This window comes from Anolis carolinensis, chromosome 4, assembly GCF_035594765.1.
Source record: "Anolis carolinensis isolate JA03-04 chromosome 4, rAnoCar3.1.pri, whole genome shotgun sequence".
NCBI lineage: Eukaryota > Metazoa > Chordata > Lepidosauria > Squamata > Dactyloidae > Anolis > Anolis carolinensis.
Genome location: NC_085844.1, coordinates 154,915,258 through 154,937,378, shown reverse-complemented (window position 1 = coordinate 154,937,378; position 22,121 = coordinate 154,915,258). Strand labels below are relative to the sequence as shown.

General features: G+C 40.4%; 1 protein-coding gene across 4 annotated transcripts in view; it reads left to right on the top strand.

Moving 5' to 3' along the window:
• Nucleotides 1-22,121, top strand: part of sh3glb1 (SH3 domain containing GRB2 like, endophilin B1) — a 36,830-nt gene that overhangs the window by 7,247 nt on the left and 7,462 nt on the right. Inside the window, exons 2-8 of one of the 4 annotated variants that reach the window (XM_008109293.3) lie at nt 2,402-2,543; nt 6,012-6,140; nt 7,184-7,317; nt 8,371-8,463; nt 17,181-17,267; nt 20,451-20,474; nt 21,401-21,490. In XM_008109293.3, coding sequence (XP_008107500.1) covers nt 2,402-2,543; nt 6,012-6,140; nt 7,184-7,317; nt 8,371-8,463; nt 17,181-17,267; nt 20,451-20,474; nt 21,401-21,490 — 699 coding nt within the window. The remainder of the gene's footprint in view (nt 1-2,401; nt 2,544-6,011; nt 6,141-7,183; nt 7,318-8,370; nt 8,464-17,180; nt 17,268-20,450; nt 20,475-21,400; nt 21,491-22,121) is intronic. The other 3 variants (XM_003220111.4, XM_062978049.1, XM_003220110.4) reach the window with 3 other exon arrangements.

Sequence of the window (22,121 nt, the reverse complement as noted above, 5' to 3'; positions counted from 1 at the left end):
TTGCTTATATTTTGTCCTTGTGTTGTTTGGGCCTCTGCCCCATGTAAGCCGCCCCGAGTCCCCACGGGGAGATGGTGGCAGGGTATAAATAAAGTTTTATTATTATTATTATTATTATTATTATTATTATTATTATTATTATGGTGTTAATTATTATGAGCAGCTGCTGATGTAGGGGAGCAAGCAAGCTTGGACCACACCCAGTGGGGTATAACTGTATGAGTTTTTAGAATACAGTTGGTGATGGTGATGGTTATGCTGAATGTGCAATGACTGACCAGCAATGCTCTTTGCTATGAAGAACTGTATAAGTTTGTTGAGTTTACTTCATTTTTGATTTTGCAATTCTGCTGACAAGAGTAAAGATTTTTGTTCCTTTTTCCTCTTGTTTGTGTGTCTATTGTTTTGGACCTGATTGATATTTGCTTATTAGCAACAGTTTATAACACATTAAAGTTGTTGGTCAAAACTATAAGGCTAAACAGTGTCTCCTCATCATTGTTAGGTGGAATTATGAAGCAATGCAATTTTGTACTTCCAGTCATTAGGGACTGGTGGCTTCCATGTCAGTGGAATAGTGAACCCACTCTACAGTTTAGTATGAAATGTAAATATGCAATTATCCATCTACAAAATAGATTCAGCTTTTTGGATAGATCCATTAAAGTAGATTTGCTAATCCATTAGCATGGGAACTGTTCCTGCTAGACAGTGCTCAGAAGTCTAGAAGGACACAGTGGTAGGAAGTACAGAAAGCTGCCAAGAGATCCAGGAGAACTGATAGAGGTCTGCCCCAGTACCTAATGCTTGCCTTCTCTCAAAATGACTGAAGTTGTCTTGGCTCTATATTCTAGTGAAATTGAATGGGACTACACAGCCTGGAATTAAACGTTTAACACTTTCTTAGTCATGTTTAGCCAAGAATAATGTATATAAAGCTGGCTTGTTGTTAGCTAACAATATTGAGTAAAGGATAAGTCTCTTTGAGAAGATCTTGTTACATCTCTTTCAAGCAAGAAAGCATGAATGCTTCTTAATCCTCCTTAAACAGAATCCACTACTCTCTGCTGTCTCAAAAACCACAGACTTCGAAAGAATCCAATAAAATAGGATGAATGGTAGCCAAAATTAAACCAGCTCTGTTATAAATTAAGAGGCATCCAAATGAAGGGTCATTCATTTATTCATGTTTATGCCTGTCTTGCAGCATTTAATGTTTACCTCTGTGTTTTTTGTTTGTTGGAATCCGTCCCGAGCCCCCCTGGGGAGATAGGGCGGAATACAAATAGTCTTATATTATTATTCAAGCAACTTATCTGTAAAGAATGTAAAGTAGCTCCTTTACACTGAGCTACTGTCTGTTCTGGTGTTCTCCTTCTGCACCATGGTGAAGAGGTCTTATGCATGTGGAAACGTATTAGTATATACTGTAGGCAGTGACAAATTTTTTTTTCTTGCCCTTTCTACCACATTGTAGCTCTTCACTTGAGCTCTGATGCATGATTGGTCCGAATCATTTTATATTTTCTCTATCAGCATTCTAGGCATTGTTGTTCCTGTTTTGTGTTCCACTGCTGCCTTTTAAACTGATGAGCTGGCCTGGCCTTACCAACAGAAAAGTGGACACTTAACAATTGTTTGTGACATGCTATTTTTTAAGGGCTTCTTTGTGAGTGGCCTCACACCTGCTTCCTTCAAGGCAGCTGAGTCTGCTGTCTTGCAAGAAGGAGACATTCAGCAATTACAGATATTCACTATATGTTGTGTTTAGGTGTGGAATTTATTTGCCAGTCTGAAAGGATCTTAATCAGAGCTGCATAAATCTAGGCTAGTCCTAGGAGTTATTTATGATAACTATGCTACTCCTTTTTGTCCTTGGCTTGCAAGGAGGAGAATCTTGATTCTCACTTAACACACAACTTTGGGAACAATGGAAGAAATAAATTGGAAAAGAGAGGAAAGCCTTACTGCTGGACTAGCAATTGCTAAAATCAAATACATACATCATTGAGAACCTCACATGGATACTTGGGGGTTTTTTTGTATTAGTAATGGCAATTGTGGTTTATTCTTGCTTGCGTGTTAAGTGCAGTAGTTATTTGCTCCTAATATATAGGCTTTGTACATGGAAGGGCTTAGTTCTAAGCAAGTGAACGTTAAGACCAGATTTCTACATTTCTTTATTGTAAGACGTAACAAACAGGTATTGCAGGTAACAGTATCCCTTCTCTTCTAATGTATTGCATATTTCTGTTTGAAGTACCAACTACATGGAGAATGAATTTGTGGTGAAAAATAGATACATTCCCCTTTCTTAGGTTATAATTGCAAATATTGAGAATGACAAAACTTTGTAGTTTGTAACTTGAAAAATGTTTTGCTTTTTGTTTTATCAATACAGTTTACAGAAGAGAAACTTGGTCAAGCAGAGAAAACTGAATTGGATGCACACTTAGAAAATCTTCTGTCTAAAGCAGAATGTACTAAACTATGGACAGAAAAGGTTATGAAACAGACAGAAGTGTTATTGCAACCTAATCCAAGTAAGAGGATTTTTTTTCTTTTTCTGTTTATAAGTTGTCTTTTAGTGCTTGTTGTGTGCACCACATATAATGATCCGTCAGCTCCTTCCTAAAACTATTATAGATAATTATGTGAAATTGATGTTGTTGTGTACAAGTTGTTTCCGACTTGTGGCAACCCTAAGGCTCTAAATCCTCTTAGTCCTGACTAATGTAGATCCATTGAATCAATTGGATTCATTTTACACATTGACTCATCATTCCAACTTTAGTAAGAAGTGATCAACAGGATGCCAGCCACTGACTGTGGTATTCTCAATGATCTTGTCATCTTTTTTTGCATTTAATACCATCCCTTAGCATTTCATTTAAGATTATGTTCAGTAACTTATTGCATGTAGTAAACTTTGGATGAAAACAACAAATAAGGTATAAGGCATACATTATTTTTCCAGGGTTAATATCCTAAAATAACTAGCACTGTTTATGTTTTAAAATGAAAAATAACACCTAGGCATAGACCATAGCATTTAAAAACTGCCTTAGCTAACTGAATTAGGAATTTTTAAAACATCTTATAAAATGGATGATATTGAAGTCATAGACTAGGTAGCACTGAAATGCCAGTTCTTCCCATGTCTGATATTAGAGAAGGAACAAGTAATGGATCATTTGGACAATAATTCTTTGTAGCTGATAAGTTATGGGTGCCAGAGAAACTTTATTTCAAATAAATGAACACATTACTAACTTAATTTTGATTACATTTCTAAACTTGTAGCTATTGTAGCATATCTCATATGGTTTTAAAGCTGATTTAAAAACGCTTACAGTTTTATAAATTAGTTTGGAAAGAATTGCAGTCTATGATTGGATTGGCCCATTCAGTCATATATGTGCTATTTATTATGGTTGTGTTTCTTTTCTAAAGCTTCTAAAAAGACAAATGGTATTAGAACCAGTAAAGTTAGAGCTTTTCCTTGGAACTAAGATGACATGTTTCAGCCATATCATGAGAAAACACAACTCACTAGAAAATACCATAATGACATCAGTAGGAAAAGAAGAAATTCTCTTTACAGTTGGGTGGATTTCATCAAGGAAGCCACAGCTCTGAACCTGAGGTCTTGTATTCATAGGGTTGCAATCAGTTGAAGCCAACTTGGTGGCAATTAACAACAACGAAGTACTGTTTATATCTGCCCCTTTTTCATGTGCAATTGCACTTCTGCACATTCTTAAGTTTCGTGTGTCTCTATTATTTTCAGTGAGATAACAGATATCAAGAAGAGGTGTAGCTTGTATAGCAGGCCCTAAATGAGTGGTTCCTAGCCTTTTTTTTTTTTAAAAAAAAAAAAACAGGGACCACTTTGATTTTTTGTTGTTGTTAGCAGGGACCACAAAGTTCAAGAATAATAAACTGTTCATCTAAAAATAAACTTCAATCAAAACCTTTAACATAATTGTTAAAATTAATGGTAACATGAATTAAGAGTACTATTATAATATAAAAAAGAACATTTTAAATAGAAAATTAAATTTGGTTTGCATCAATGTGATTTTTGAGCTTGCATCTTCTTTACAAGTTGGATTATCCTGGGGCTAATATTGCTCAAAGCCAAACACATATCATCACTTACTTTCAACCGATTCCTGGACTTGTTTTTAATTACCAGCAAAGCAGAAAATCCTTGTTCGCATAAATAAGTTGTGGAGAAGAGCATAAGATATCACAAGATGATTCCTTGAATTTTAATATAAAAATTGCTTTTTTACACCAAAACTCCTCAAGAGAATCAGATCAAAACCACCTGTGAAGAAGCTCTTTCCTGGGGAAACCCTCTGAAATTCATGGAGTCCCCATGAAAGCCCAGGCTTATGTTTCTATTTTACATATTTGAAACATTAAAAAAACAACACTGAAAGAGAGGGAAAAAAGGAAGCCAACTGTCAAATTTGGGGGGGGGGTTCATACTTAAGGAAGGAGAGGAAGAGAAGAGGAAGATGAGGAGGAAGAAAAGGACATGGATGAAGAAGGAGCAAAAGAGAGGGGAGGAGGTGGTAGAAAAAGAAGAAAAGGAGGAGGAAGGAGGAAGAGAAGGAGGAGAAAGAAGATGAGAAAAGGTAAAAGGAAGAGAAGGGGAAGGAGAAGAGGAGGAGAAAGAAAAGGAGAAAAAGTAAGAGAAAAGGAAGGAGAAAAAGTAGAAAAAGGTAGAGCGAGAGGAGGAGGAGGAGGAGGAAGAGCAAGAGAAAAGGGGAGAAGGAGCCAGGGGAGGAGAGACCGCTTTTCCCCAAGGAAACCCAGCATCCCTCCTTTGTGCCTAATAATAATAATAACAACTTTATTTTTGTATGCCGTCTCCATCTCCCCAAGGGGACTCGGAGCGGCTCACTCGGGGACAAGCCCAATCAACAGCATAAACATCATAAAATAAACAGTTTAAAAAACATCATAGTTAAAAACAGTAATCAAACTGGAGTTCAAATTAACATTATAAAACATAAAATATAATAAACAATCTTAATCATCCATTGAAAAATCTAACTATGCATGAGTGGGTAGCTCAGAGAGTGTGCGAGGGAGGGGCCCTTGTCATGCACTGCAGCTCCGAAGCGGGAGAGGAGCCGCCTTAAGGGGTCTGCCTGCTCTCCATCAGCGGCGTCTAGGAAGGGAGGGAAGGAAGTCAGCCCGGCTGCACTCAGGCTCCGCCCCCGCATTCCCTGCTCTTGGATTCGAACTGGTAACCTTTTGGTCAGCAACCCAACCATTATGTCAGTAGTCCAGCTGGCAAAAGGGTTTAATCCATTGCGCCACCGTGTCTCCCTGGCTCCACAGATAAAGGGGGTTTACTGTATTTTGGTACTTGAAAGTTTGGTATTGGAAAGTGTTTCAGACTTCGCTTTTCTAAAGTAAGGTAATATACCTTGATGTGGTTAATTACATTGGATAGAATAATAGTTTGCTCCTACAAAAAATGTACGGGCTACAAGAAGAAAGTTTTCTAGTATAAATCTTTCTCTTTTCAAACCAGACAAAGTAAAGTATAATTTAATACTATTAGGTTTTATCTGCACTATACTTCTCAAAGCAACCTAATGAATGTAGGCTCTGATAGCAACTGCAGATGTATCTCTGATATAGTAATGTATAGTAATACAGTTCAGTTTAGCTGTGGAATATACTAATTGAAACATTTTATATAAGAAGTAATGTTTGGGTAATCATAGTGTGAGACCCTTCGTCAGTGAGTTATCTTTTCTAATTTCCAGAAGAGACAGAGATTCCTGTGGCAGATGAGTGTGTTACCTTGACATTAGTGTTCACATTGGTCAGATTTAATATTGACAAATGTTGAATATGTTTTGTAAAACTGTGACCAAGTTTTATGTCTCACTATTATAGAATATATGACTTTTCAACTTTTTCTATAATTCTAAATGCTTGTTAAGTTGATAGATTATGATTAATTATGTATTATCTTTTGCCAGATGCTAGAATGGAAGAGTTTGTCTATGAGAAACTAGATCGCAAAGCACCAAGTCGTGTGAATAATCCAGAATTGCTGGGCCAGCACATGATTGATGCTGGGAATGAATTTGGTCCAGGAACAGCATATGGTAAGTCACAATTGGGCTGGGCTGTGGCGCAGGCTGGTTAGTAGCTAGCTGCAATAAATCACTATGACCAAGAGGTCATGAGTTCAAGGCCAGCCAGTGTCGAAGTGAGCACCCGACAATTAAAATAAAAAATAGCCCTGCTCGTTGTTGACCTAAGCAACCCAAAAGATAGTTGCATCTGTCACGTAGGAAAATTTATGGACTGCTTATGCGGGGAGGCTAATTTAACTGATTTACAACACCGGATGAGGAAGTACTCCATCAAAAAGGACTCGTCGTCACCGTGGATGATGATGAAGCAGCTCCTCCTGTAACTGGAATCAAGCATACTCTCACAAAGCCAAAAGCTGGGAAGTTAAATAGCCCCTGTGTCTGTCTGTCTGTCTGTGTGTTGTTTGTCTAATGGCATCGAATGTTTGCCATATATATGTACATTGTGATCCACCCTGAGTCCCCTTTGGGGTAAGAAGGGCTGAATATAAATACTATAAATAAATTGTTGATTCCTATGGATACAAGTGCATAGGATTGACTTGGCATCATGAACAAACTGGGCTTGATTTACTTAGTAATATGTGATATATGTGATATAATATTGTAGCCTTGATTAACTAGATTAAGTAGGTTTTTGGTAGGTCATGTATCCTGGATGCCATACGAATGGTTTGTAACTCATATTCTGAGGCTGTATGTGGGAGTTTGAAATTTTAGGAATGTTTTGAGGAATATATGTAATATTGAAGTAGATTTGTTAGCACACTGTGAAAACAACAATACTTGATAAAAACTACTGTAGTTCTCAGATACACAGTACCCCTAGGAGTTTTATGAAACCATTAGCTTTCAGATGTAAATATGTTAGCAGCCTTGGTTCTGTATTTGGATATTAATTAACTAGCCAATTAATTAAAATGAACTGCTGAAACCATTTACAGTGCAGGTTTACAGGTCTCTACTCAGATGTAAATATGATTGCATTTAATAAGACTTGAGTCCACAGTAAAATCTGTATAGGATTGCAACTCATCTTTTTTCTGTTTCAGGAAATGCTCTCATTAAATGTGGAGAAACACAAAAACGAATTGGAGCAGCAGACAGAGAACTAATTCAGACGGCTGCAATAAACTTTCTCACCCCTCTAAGAAATTTTATAGAAGGAGATTACAAAACAATTACTGTAAGTTGCAAATGTAGTTTCTTACATTTGAAGTGGTTCTAAGAATACAATTATGTGCTGTTTTGTGTATAGTATCATTCTTTTAAAAAACTGTGTTAATAAAATCGTGACCTATAATCCAATTTGAAAGTAGAGTAAAATAAATTGGTTTCGCTATACAGTGCCTACACAAACACCCCAGGGACCAATTTGAGACTGTGACAGTGGCCACGGTAACCACTGATTTCAGATCAAATTGTACCCAGGAACTATAGTATCCATAGCTAGACAGCGCAGAGGCATTGTGTGTGTTTCTTAACCAGTCTGCTAATATTTGATGATGCACATATCCATGTCTGTTGGGCACATCATATGAGAACAAAGGGGTGGAAAGCAAAAGTTCCCATGAGAATGACGTCATTTCATCTGCAGGGGGGAGTGATTAGTCACCTGCATGCCCTTGCCTGAAAGTGCGTTTTGGTGCTTTATAAAGTGCTTTAGCACTAGCAGTGTCCTGACAAGTGCTCCGCATTATACAGTCCCAGTTTTGAGACATACCTGGGACATACTATGGTTAGCTGCAGCTCATTATACGGCTTATTCTGGACCTATTCTGGTGGGTTTTTTTAAACACGCTGTTTCTGGTTTGATGTGCTCCTCAGTGTGCATTGGTGTGTATGTTTTTTGGAGGAATGGATTTTAATCATATGTTTTATATTTTTCTATTGTTTAATTGTTTTATTGGATTTTCATTGCTGTTTTAATTATGTGCAGGCATTGAATTGTTGCCAATTTGTACGCCGCCCTGAGTCCCTTCGGGTGAGAAGGGCGGGATATAAATGTTGTAAATAAATAAATAAATAAAAATAAATATGTTTTGTGGACACCTTGTCCTCGAAATAGCTTCAAACTGCAATATCATTTGTGTGAAAGGCCCCTAAGTCTTTATACATTATGTAACTGGGGTGCGGAGAGACAGGAAGGGTCAGAGGCTTGTGATTTATTTTATCTGAAATACAACTGATGTTTTCTTATGCTGCTTTCCCAAGTGGTAATTTTTCATTTGTTTAACAGAGAGAACGCAAACTATTACAAAACAAACGACTAGATTTGGATGCTGCCAAAACTAGACTGAGAAAGGCAAAGGTAGCAGAAGCTCGAGCTGCAGTAAGTAAGATTTCTCACTGTTCAGAATATATTATATTTTGTTGAATCTTTTTAACACTGTCTTGGGTCCAGAGTTTGCTCTTGACAAAGGAAAATTGAGGGATTGACTTCTGTGCCACCTTACTATCTTAGAAAAATATGCTCTGATGGGTTGGGGAGATTCTTTCGGCTGCATTTTCAAAGGGCATGTGAAATGAAAGCGAAGAGTTGGTAGAAACCACTTGTTCTGCTAGTAGAATCATTTCGCTTGGAAGCAAACATCATTGTGCAAAACCTAGATGCAGGCATGTAGCCGGGTTTGGGGGGGGGGTGGTGGTCTGTGAGAAGGCCTTACTGGTATTATTTAAACTGTTAGGTTTATTCATATCATAATCTGATCACCATGCTCAATATATCCCATATAAATGGGGGTATTGGGATAACGATACAAAAGGTTTGCTAGGCTAGATCCTCTCTCACTCAGACTCAGCCCCCCCCCCCCCCCCCCCGAATCAAAATCCTGGAAAAGCATCTTGTGAACAGGTTGCTGGAGGAAAGACCTTAATATGATATAAAGATACAGCTCTCAGGTCTATTGCTTACTGGAAAGACCAAAGAAGTAGACAATAACTGAATAAGGATACTGTGTTAAAATGTAACCCTGAACTGTTTTTTTCTGAAGAAGACTTAGCTTTACCAGTCCTATTCCAAAGGGCATTATAATTAGTTATTATAGATACTATAACTCATATGTATCAAAATGTTAGACTGTAATATGTGAAATAGTTAACTAGAATGGAGGCCTATACATAAGATGCAATTAACTTTGTTAAGAATTTTGTGCCTATTTATTCATTCATCTAAGTGAAGATGCATATTTATTCATTCATCTAAGTCAGGGGTCCTCAAACTTTTAAAGCAGAGGGCCGGTCCACAATCCTTCAGACTGTTGAGGGGCCGAATTATCATTTGGGGAAAAAAACCAAACCAATTCCTATGCACACTACACATATCTTATATGTAGTACAAAACAATAACAATAACAATGAAAGAACAATACAATATTTAAAAATGAAAATAATTTTAACCAACATAAACCTATGAGGATTTCAATAGGAAGTGTGGGCCTGCTTCTGGCCAATGAGATAGTCAGGTTAATTAGGATTGTTGTTGTTGTTGTTGTTGTTGTTGTGTGTCTTCAAGTCATTTCAGACTTTGGGCAAGCCTAAGTCCAAAATTATTTATTTATTCATTTACTACATTTATTTACTACATTTATATCCCACCCTTCTCACCCCGAAGGGAACTCAGAGCAGCTGTATATACATACAATATATTATTGTTATGATTGAGCCTCATGGCTCTGTTACTGACAGACGTGGGCGTAAGACTCCTCGAGAGTCAGATACTCTCGAGGAGCGAGAGAGAAAAAGACTGCGAGACATATTTGCAGCACCTTCTGACGAGGAGTCTTTCGAAGGGTTTACGGAGAGAATGGAGGAGGGGCTGGTTAGCTCAGAGGAGGATGAGATGGATTGGACTCGGGTAAGGGAGGAAGTGGGTGCCACTGGCCATGATGGGACAGAAGATGAATGGGGACCTTCAGGATTAGACCCATGGTTTAGCTGGAGGGATGGGACGGGATCCACAGCTGGAGATGCTGTTGGGCGTAGTCAGAGGTGTTCCAGCTCTGACGAGGAAAGTGATGAGGAAACGCCCGGGTTAAGGAGGACAGCTTACAGTGATGAAGATTTGTAACTGGCATAAAATGGGGCTTGGGAGCAATTGCAAATTGCGTTGGGCAAGGTAATCTGGGCAAACGCTTGGGATCCGTGTGTGTGTGGGACGCTTCCCTGAAGACTTGTGTGCTTTCCTGTGCTGTGACGTAAGTTGATTGGAATCCAGGGTCAGACGGCGGGAGGGATTGTGTGGGCATTTGTTTGTGCAAACCTGTGCTTACTCTTATTAGCTTGACCCTCCGTCGTCTTCTTGACGGACGCCATCTCCTGCTTTGAGAACTCGGACTGAACTGACCACGGCTTGTCTTCCCCCCCTTCTTGGACTTGGAAAAACTACAAACGTCTGCTTCTGGCTTTGATCTACGGAACGGAACTGGTCTACTCAACTGCTACAATCCTTGGCTGTTTACTCGTGTTGGAGATCCTGTCTGCTGTGTGTGTGGGGGAGCGACGCAAGTTACTCTAAGCACAGTGTTGGCAGCAGAGAGGAATCTGCTGCCAATTAGTTGCATTCTTTGTATCTTTTGTTCCTTGGCTTTCGTTTCGTTTATACCCAGGCTGACGCAAGCAGTTTGTTTTTACCCGGATTAAACTCCGGTTTAATCCGGTTTATCTTTTGAACATTTACTTTTGCCCCTTTTTGCTCCTAAAGGCAAAAACTGCCTGGCCCTTGTGTTTTACGGGCATTTTTGAGTTCTGTAATCTAATAAACTCTGTTACTTTGAATCTTGTGGCGTTCTGTCCTTGACAGATTGCCCAACGCCCATAAAAAGTTTATTGCAGCAATAAACCCGTCAGGAAGACGATGGATGAGTTACGGGCCAAAGTAGACCAATTGCAAACGGCTTTTACCGTTAGCCAAACAGCTCAGGCTGTGAAAGGACATGTTTTGACTCCTGAACGCTTTGACGGAACCAGGTGCAAGTTGCCAACCTTTTTGGCACAAGTGGAGCTTTATTTTTCTCAGCTCAGTGCTCATGCTTTTCCTACAGACACTAGCAAGGTGGCCTTTATTTTGAGTTTGTTGACCGGTCCCGCAGGACAATGGGCCACTAATTTAATTTTGGGAAATGACCCAGTCAAGGACAATTTGAATAATTTCAAAAAGTTGTTAACTGATACTTTTGGGGATCCTCTCCGCACGGAGAACGCTGGGTGGGCTCTGTATCGGTTGAAACAGGGAAAGGGGACTGTTTTGGATTACTTAAATAAGTTTAACCTGTATCGCCACCAGCTGGATTGGGGGGAAAATGCATTCATGCTTTTATTTACTGCCGGGTTAAGTGATATGCTCCAGGATGAATTAGCACGCTTGGAGCCGGCTGAAAGCTGGGACGCCTTAGTAGCTAAGGTGCTGCGTTTAGACGCAAGGTTCGAGGCTCGTAAACACTCAAAAGCAATGTGTGCGCCACCCATGCATGTAACCAGGGCACCTGTGGTGATGGGGGAAGAGCCCATGGAGCTTGGGGTCTTTAAAAAGCTGTCTACAGAGGAAAAGAGCCGTAGGAGGCAGCTGGGCTTGTGTTTGTACTGTGGGAATGCTGGGCATTTTGCCAAAAATTGTAATGTGAAACCTTCCCAGCTTTCGGGAAAAGGCCAGCCCTAGTGCGACGCGAGTCCAACGCACTAGGGCTCCTCAAGCAGTCAACTGAGGGGAGGAAGCATGTTTTCGTACCCATTACATTATCTGTTGGGGGAAGGGAACTTGTTTCTACTTTGGCACTGCTGGACTCAGGGGCTACGGTCTCCTATGTAGATATTGAGTTTGCTAAGAAGCATGGCATTCCTAGAGTGCGCAAGGCATGCGACGTGTGGGTGGAAGGAGCAGATGGGAGACTGCTGGAGACTGGGGTGGTTAACCATGAAACCTCAGCAGTAACGTGGGAGGTGCAGGGAGTAACGGGAACGTTTGTGTGGGATATTACGAGCTTGCCTAGATATGATGTGATCCTGGGGATGGATTGGCTAGCTGTAGTAAACCCACAAGTAGATTGGGCAACACGTAAAGTGATCTTAAAGAGGCAGGATTGTTGCACTCTAAATGTTACTCATTCTGATATGGAGGGTGTGCCTGCTGAGTATGGGGAGTTCTCTGATGTATTTTGTAAAAGAGAAGCGGACAAATTACCACCGCACAGGCCATATGATTGCGCCATCAAGTTGGCAGAAGGTGCGAAACTGCCAGCAGGGAGGCTGTATGCCTTGACTGTACCGGAAAGGCAAGCTTTGCGGGAGTTTCTAGATGAAAATTTAGCCAAGGGGTTTATTCGCCCATCTAGTTCTCCAACTGCGGCACCAGTATTCTTTGTAGCCAAAAAGACTGGGGAACTTAGGCTGGTCTGTGACTATCGGATCCTAAACAAATACACCATTCGGGATAGGTACCCGCTCCCTTTAATCTCGGAACTGTTATCAAGGGTGCAAGGGGCTAAGGTCTTTACCAAGCTTGACCTGCGGGGGGCCTATAACTTAATCCGTATACGGGAAGGGGATGAATGGAAGACGGCATTTAACACGTGTTTCGGATGCCACGAGTTCCGAGTCATGCCTTTTGGGCTTTGTAATGCTCCTGCGGTATTCCAGAGGTTCATGAACGATGTGTTCAGGGACCTAATTGACCAATTTTTAGTGATTTATTTGGATGATATCTTGATTTTTTCTAAGGACGAGAAAGAACATCGTCAACATGTCAAGCAGGTTCTGCACCGACTGCGGGCTAATGGGCTTTTCGCCAAGGCTTCCAAGTGCGTCTTTCATGTGCCTGAAGTGGAGTTCCTAGGTCATGTAGTGTCAGGTAGGGAACTTAAAATGGACCCACATAAGGTTGACGCCGTCAACTCATGGCAGGAGCTGAAGACTAAGAAGGATGTACAAAGGTTCTTGGGTTTCGCTAATTACTACCGGGAGTTTATTCCGAATTTTGCAAAGCTCACGGTACCTTTGACGCAGCTTCTGCGCAAGAAACAGCCATTTGTGTGGGGGCGGGAAGCTCACGAGGCGTTTCTACAACTAAAGTCTAGTTTTCAATCGGACAACATACTAACCCATCCTGATGTTGACAGACCGTTCGTGGTAGAAGCGGACGCTTCTAGCTACGCGTTGGGGGCTGTATTGTCTCAGAAGGATTCCTCAGGGACCTTGCGTCCCTGTGGATTTTACTCGCGGCAACTAACACCCTTCGAGCAGAACTATACCATATGGGAGAAGGAGTTGTTGGCGATTAAGGTGGCGTTTGAGGTGTGGCGGCACTGGCTTGAAGGGGCACGGCACCAGATCGTGGTCAGATCTGATCACAAGAACTTAGAGCACTTGCAAACAGCAAAGAGGTTAAACCAGCGTCAAATCCGCTGGGCTTTGTTTTTCTCCAGGTTTAACTTCAAGGTGCAGTTCGTGGAGGGGAAGGCAAACTTGCGGGCCGATGCTTTATCCCGCAAGCCGGAATTTAAGACCAATGAGCAGGTAGTATGTCAGACCATCTTGCCTACTGCCTCTCTGTGTGTTGTAGATAATGAGCTTGGGTTACATGACCAGATCCTTGAGGCTCAGAAGGATGATGTGTGGACTCAGGAGCAACTGATGCTGCTCTCTGCAGGTAACCGTACCATACTGCCGCATCTCCAGGATCAAGACGGGGTATTGGTGCGTAGGGGGCAGGTTTACGTACCAGTAGGGACCCTCAGGTTGGAGGTGATTAGAGCCCACCATGACGAACCCATGGCTGGGCACTTTGGCAGGTTCAAGACCGTACAGCTTATCACCAGGAGCTACTGGTGGCCAAAGATGCGGCAAGACATTCTGCGCTTTTGTGACAGCTGCGCCGTTTGTCAGCAGAGTAAGACGCCTGTTGGGCGCCCTAGAGGGTTGTTATCGTCTTTACCTGTTCCGGAGAGGCCATGGCAAATCATTTCCATGGATTTTATTTCAGATTTGCCTAAGTCTGGGGGTTATACTTGTATTTGGGTGGTGGTGGATTTATTTAGTAAACTGGCTCATTTTATTCCTTGTTCAACCATTCCGGCGGCCCCTACGTTGGCCTTACTATTTACAAAGCACATCTATCGTTTGCACGGAGCACCCGAGGTGATTATTTCAGATAGGGCTCCGCAATTTGTGTCACGCTTTTGGAAACACTTCCATGAGTGTTTGGGGACTAAGTTAAACGTGTCTTCAGCTTTCCATCCGCAAACGGATGGACAGTCGGAACGGGTTAATGGGCTCTTAGAGCAGTATCTGCGTTGTTTTTGTTTAGATCAACCCACGGCTTGGGTAAAGTGGTTACCGGTGGCGGAATTTGCTTACAACAATGCGGTGCACACGTCTAGTCAGCATACGCCATTTGAGCTAACTTATGGTTTTCACCCACGGGGAGGTGTGGCGCCGTCGACCAATGTGGTCTCTTCGGACCCTGTGTACCGCTCTTCGGAAATGGCTGCATTGCATGATGTTGCCCGTCGCTTACTGTTGGAAGCTAAGGCAACGCAGAAGACTCAGGCTGACCGCCACAGGCAGGCAGGGGAGGAGTTGGAAGAAGGGGATTTGGTGTGGTTATCTTCCAAACATATTAAACAGGCTGGGGGAAAGTTTGCGCCTCGGTATTTGGGTCCCTTTCCTATCGTTAAAAAGATTTCTTCTGTTGCGTTTCGTTTGCGTTTACCGTCTAGTTTAAAGGTCCATCCAGTCTTTCATCGTTCACTGTTGAAACTTGATACCTCTAGTCGTCGTGGTGCTATAGCGGAGGGTATCACTGCCACTTCTCCGCCATCGGGGGAGGAGGCCTTTGTGAGAGGGGATAGTGTTATGATTGAGCCTCATGGCTCTGTTACTGACAGACGTGGGCGTAAGACTCCTCGAGAGTCAGATACTCTCGAGGAGCGAGAGAGAAAAAGACTGCGAGACATATTTGCAGCACCTTCTGACGAGGAGTCTTTCGAAGGGTTTACGGAGAGAATGGAGGAGGGGCTGGTTAGCTCAGAGGAGGATGAGATGGATTGGACTCGGGTAAGGGAGGAAGTGGGTGCCACTGGCCATGATGGGACAGAAGATGAATGGGGACCTTCAGGATTAGACCCATGGTTTAGCTGGAGGGATGGGACGGGATCCACAGCTGGAGATGCTGTTGGGCGTAGTCAGAGGTGTTCCAGCTCTGACGAGGAAAGTGATGAGGAAACGCCCGGGTTAAGGAGGACAGCTTACAGTGATGAAGATTTGTAACTGGCATAAAATGGGGCTTGGGAGCAATTGCAAATTGCGTTGGGCAAGGTAATCTGGGCAAACGCTTGGGATCCGTGTGTGTGTGGGACGCTTCCCTGAAGACTTGTGTGCTTTCCTGTGCTGTGACGTAAGTTGATTGGAATCCAGGGTCAGACGGCGGGAGGGATTGTGTGGGCATTTGTTTGTGCAAACCTGTGCTTACTCTTATTAGCTTGACCCTCCGTCGTCTTCTTGACGGACGCCATCTCCTGCTTTGAGAACTCGGACTGAACTGACCACGGCTTGTCTTCCCCCCTTCTTGGACTTGGAAAAACTACAAACGTCTGCTTCTGGCTTTGATCTACGGAACGGAACTGGTCTACTCAACTGCTACAATCCTTGGCTGTTTACTCGTGTTGGAGATCCTGTCTGCTGTGTGTGTGGGGGAGCGACGCAAGTTACTCTAAGCACAGTGTTGGCAGCAGAGAGGAATCTGCTGCCAATTAGTTGCATTCTTTGTATCTTTTGTTCCTTGGCTTTCGTTTCGTTTATACCCAGGCTGACGCAAGCAGTTTGTTTTTACCCGGATTAAACTCCGGTTTAATCCGGTTTATCTTTTGAACATTTACTTTTGCCCCTTTTTGCTCCTAAAGGCAAAAACTGCCTGGCCCTTGTGTTTTACGGGCATTTTTGAGTTCTGTAATCTAATAAACTCTGTTACTTTGAATCTTGTGGCGTTCTGTCCTTGACAGTTATATTATATTATTAGCATAGCACAATATTGGCATTATACTATATTGAACTATACCACTATACTGTAATATTATATGTAATATATAACATATAATTAATATTATTATATGATATTATTGTTAGTATTGTATTGTATGAAATGATATTATTGTCAGTATTATATGTATATACAATATATTATATTATTAAAACGGATATAAAAATATTATATTATAAATGAGGGCGAGGGCCAGGTAAATTACCTTGGAGGGCCGCAGTAAGGAGCAGGTAGCCATACTGTTTTCCAAATACCTTTGAATGCAATAGATATGGAATTCACTCTGTTTTGTAGCTCTATATAGGGGTCATAGTCACACTTCTGAAATTGTACTGAAATTCACGATGAGTATGAACTCAAAAAAGATATTGCCTCTTTTTTCTGGTATGTGGAGATGAAGAGTCATGGTGAACATGTTTTTTAACTTACAACCAAGATTAGCCAAAATGTATCAACCCCTTAATATAAATCCTGGAAATAACTATAAATGGTTAGCATTTTAGGGTCCATGCTACAGCTGAGTGGTATCTTGCTTATTGGTTGATATTCCAAGAAAACTGACACACAGGTATTTATTTTTAATTTTTTGTTACTAGTAGTATGAGGCATAGCTCAGGAAATTAGGCCAGTGATCAGTGGCAAAGCTCAGGGAATTGGACACATCAGTGGGTCATTCCAAGCTGAAATTAGAATGATTTCATAGTAGAAATTAAATTACATAATTTGTGTCAGACACCTTTAAATGTTCTGGAAATCCACGAGTGAAAAGGCTCTCTGTGTCTACTATGCTTCAGGCACATCTAGGGAAATGTATAAGCTAATAGCTTCAAAAGAATGATATATGAAAATATTATAATATAGATATGAAGCAAATGGGAAGAAACACACATGTGTTTGAAGAGTATGCATCTTATGTCTCAGACTCTGTCCACTGATACTGAAATAGAGCTTTGAGGATTAACCTTGACTATTGCTACTTTTTAACAATATAACTTATTCTTGTTTTTGTGCATTTGAAGCAACTAAACCTCTCACCACCTGAGGAAAATAACGTTATGGTAAATGTCTCTTACATGCTCAACTTGCTGCATGTAAAATGGCTGCAGGTTTGTTGGCCTCTTGTCTTCATTACATTTCTTCAAGTGGTTCCTCTTGCTTTCCTGCTGATATATATGGGTCATTCAGATGCCTTGTAAGATGGATTGTATCAATTCTTAGTGTTGTGTTTCTATTTCCTCCTGTATTTTAAGGATATAAATATCTTCCAACTAGAATCTCAAGATTATAAATGTCCATTGTTTTATTACATGGATATCTAGCTCTTCTTCCAAGGATGTCTGAGCTCAGTATAAAAGGTTCAGTAAATGAGAACAAATATGGAGTAATCTCCGAATATAAAATCCATACCCTCAGTTTATCTAATTCAGTTGATTTTAAAAACCACACATGTTGTCTTGGGGTGTGTCTGCCGAGGACTGATTGTGTGGCTCCATTTGTAATTGAAACCTTCATTTCAGAGCATTGTGAGCATGGTAGGATGTTCCTGTATCTACTCGATCTGTTGACAGAATAAACAAGTTGATGTTGTACTTTGCTCCATAATTGTCTTAAATGATTTACAAGAAATATACCCCCTCTTTACTTAGGCATTTCTTTCTTTGTAGGAACCCAGCAAGGTTTCTCCTGAGACAAAGCAATGAGAAACCCGTAAAACAGGGTTATGTTTGCTTTCTTGCCTAGTAGAATTGTCTAGTCATATCGAAATACACTGGAATCTTATACCAAACAGTAGTACTAAGTGGCCATTAGCCCAAGGGTGGAAACATGCATGCCTCAATAGGTTTTTGAACTGTTACAACCATCACTCCACATTGACTGTGCTAGTTAAAGATAGCATGAGTTTAGTTTAACAACATCATGCTTTAAATCCTGAAAGGCTCTTTCCAGGGCCTGTCGGGCTTTTACTGGAGGGGTCCAAACGACGCCTCTGGGAAAAGTGAATTAATTAAATACCTTTTCTGAAAGACCCCGGTCTAATGAGGTATTGGACCTGTGGGGACTGACTATTGGGTTGCCCTAGAACTACCCCGGGGTCAGTCCCCACAGCCACCTTGCACTTTTGGACTCCTGTAGTCCAGTGGTGCGAGTTGGTACCTGCCCCCTCCCCCCAATACCCCCCAAATTAGCCATAACATTTAAAAAAACTGACAGGGCTGCCATTAAGCTGCTTTAACAGTCCTCCTGGTGTGTATAAATGATGCAGCGGTGAAGGGGGGAAATTGTTCTCTCCCCCCCCCCCCCCCACCTCCTGGCACATCATTTCTACATGCCAGGAAGGCTGCTGGAGCAGCTTAATGGCGACCCGGTAAGTTTTTAAAAAAAAATTAAATCTAGTTTGCGACGGGGGCTTTCAGATGTCTGGGTACATATAGGACACCCCCCCCCCAGAAAGCTGGGGGTTTAGGGGGAGGTGTGGGGACAAAAACCCATGCCGAAGCGGGATTTTTAAACCTGCTTCGTTGTGGGCTTTTCCGCTGTGGGAGTGCCCAAGGCCTATGACATCAAGCTAAATTAAACAATCCTACAAAGAGCAGAGCAGTTGAAATGTATGAAATTTATTAGTCACAACATGGGTTTAGTATATTAGGTCTAGAGTTGGGTTTCACTCATAAGAAGCCTGTTCCTCTACTATTCTAATAGTGCCTGCAATGTAGCAGAGTAGTGGAATGTATTCCATAACAATTGATTTGATAGCAAGAGAAATCACTTTTCACAATCATCTCTCTTAGCTTGTTTTTAGTAGATTTGGCTTGTATAGACATTAGTTGAATACATCTCATCTGTGCATTAATTCATAATTGAGTAAACTGTGATTTTACTAGTCCCTTTGTGCTCTCCTTGTGTGTAGACTTCTTCCCAAATAATCTTTTTGAACCTCAGTCACGTTTAAAATTCATGATTAATTCACTGAAAGATCTCTTGGGTACGATATTGTTTACAGAAAATCAAGTAAATGCAACTGTATATGTTTGTGTCTGTGTCTGTTCTTGCACATGGACTTGATGAAAATTACTTCTGCTAGATTGTCAGTTCTTTATTTTTATTTCATTTTATTTATTTCATTTATATACCACTTCTGGGGGTATACCTCTGGGGGGGGGGGACTCAGAGCAGTGCACAACATAATAAATGGCAAAATTCAATGCCTCTTATCTATATAAAAGAAAAACATTATGAATCTAAGATTAATCACATATAACTATAAATTAAAATCATTATAAACAATACAAGCCATCAGACATCATAAAACATTATTAGACATTGTATCAATCCTGTGGCTTTAGCTGCTTGAGTATTGCTATCATTCGTCGAAAGCCTGTTTACTCAGCCAAGTTTTGAACTGTTTCCTAAACACCATTTGCAGAAAGTCTGCTGTGGATCTAGTATATTTAATTCCTGTTTGTAGATCATTATTGTTAGAAACTATTCCTTTCTAACAAGTGGCAGCTTGGAACAGAAGACAACTAACATTGCCCACTTCTCATTTTAGTCAATTTCTTCAGAGACTAACAGGGAGAAAGTTATTGTGGGGAGGAAACAGAAACAAAAGCATTCTTTTTTCCAGCTTTAGTCTTTTCCAAAAGACTAAATTACTTCTGTTGTTAAATAAAGTAATACTCTTAGAAGATAAGAGTGTATCAAATTGCATTATACATCTCAGATCTCGCTTTTGCCACATGTGGGCAACCTATTTTTTTATCCTTGTGCATGTTTCAAATCAGGACCTGCAATTCTGCTTGTGCAAGCCGTCATATATTTCAGTGTTATTAAGCTAAGTGCTAGGTGTATTTTGTCCACTAGTGCCTGCGCAATTCCTGGGAGAACAGCATCATTTCTTGTACTACTTGTACCAGCCCTATTTTAGAACTACCTTGTGTTTCAGGGCATTGCATTGTAATATTCTATAGCTTGTGGCATTTTCATTAGTAAAAAGCCTCACTTAGATAGGCAACCTAGTAGTCATCAGATATTTGCCATAAAATTGTCTTAATTCTTAGCCATTGGCCAGGCTGGCTGGAGTAGATACTAATCCCTTTTATCAAGAGAACAGGAGGGTATCTGTCCCTACTTTGACTAGTACAGAAACGAAGGTGCAGCTCTTCTTGATATCATACACAGTATAAAACCTGTAAATAGAATTAGCAAGAAAATTAACGTTGAAAACTGCCAATAAATAGTTCGTCAGATTTCTTCATGCTACTGTTTTTCCACCTCTTTATGCATACAAGGTTTGGGCAGAAGAAGTGACAAAAGTAAGTACTCCATAAGTAAAAGTTAATAAGCTGTTGGCTACAAAACAATGGGATATTGAGATGAGATTAAAGTATGATTTGTCTTTATTAGGAGCTAGTTTTTGATTTAATCTGAAGTGGCGATGGCACTTTGATCCTTGTAACCTTTAGGCATGTGAAATGTATATGATGAAAACATATATGATGATTCTCTGGGTTTCAGTCTGTTGAAACTATGCAGCCGACATGCCTGAAATAATAAGCTTAACATAGAAACAACAAGGCTTTTTTCTGTTTTAGAAATATGTGAAACTATAAAATATGGATTGTTTATCTGTGTATGCTAGAAAGCAGTGTGTTCCCTTTGTGTTTAGCTTGCATTTTATTTTATATTGTTAAGGGCCCATCTGGCCACTTAAAATTATAGCATGTCTTAAATGCTGCTGCTAACAGTAGTTGTCTGGGATTCTTTAAAATGTTCAGATGAATACTCAGTTCTAAACCTGTCAATTGCCTTGTTCACCTAGATTTTAATGTTCTTCTACAGAACTTTGAAATTATGACTACTCTGAACATCACAATATTAAATATTAATGTATAATCAGGTTAGGAATCTCTAACCAACATGCTCAGAATAAAGAGTTTTCATTTTAATCAGTTGTTAAAATAAATCTACATAAGAGACTACTAATTTTCATGCATTTTTGTATTTGAAAAGGCTCTATCCAGTTTAAACAAAATTATACTAAAATACTGTGTCTCGTATTGGCAAATCACTTTAGTAGAAGCTGTGCTAGTTGCCAGTAAATGCCATTGAAATAATGGAACAAAAATCCATTGTTAAAAGAAGCTGGATTGATTTTCAGTGTCATTTGCTATGTTTTTCCCAGCAGCATAATTATTCTTTGGTATCAATTTTCTGTTAAATGTCTTAATATGCCTTTCAGTCTGAACAGGAAGTCAGGATAGCCCAGAGTGAGTTTGATCGGCAAGCAGAAATTACAAGACTTCTCTTGGAAGGCATCAGCAGTACACATGTAAGTATGGAGTAGAAAGGAGTAAAAGTGATCCATAATTGTTTATCTACATGGATGAAATACTCCAGTTTCTCCTGCAGTATTTTACCACTTAATTTACTAACAGAACTCCTAATAGAAATTGTATTTAGTTGTTACACAATGCTTTGTATTAAAATTATTGTGGTCAGGAAAATGAAAAGTAATTACAAGCACCATAACAAACATGCTTCCTGTCTAAAGAGAGGGTAGATGGTTTGTAGATAGCAACTCTCATCATCCCTTAGTCCTGGCTGTGCTAACGGGTCCTAATGAAAGTTGCAGTACACACCCAGAATATCACTGGTTGCCTTGATTTAAAATTTCTCACAGGGGTTATGTAAGAAGAGATGAAGATAACCTTGCTTCTCTCTACCATTCATAGGCATTTGACAAACTATACTTCAGGAAATGAAAGGCATATGATTAAAGCTTTTAAAGTTGCTAAGTCTCCCTCTAAAAAAAACAATCCAGATCACCCCCTGGCTCAAGTTCAACTATGTTAATGTGTTTTACTAATCACACTATCTGAACGAGTTACTGAATTGGGCTATTTTGCTTGGCCTGCTATAGATGAGCTTTAAAACACAATGCCTTGAAATGCTTCTGAATC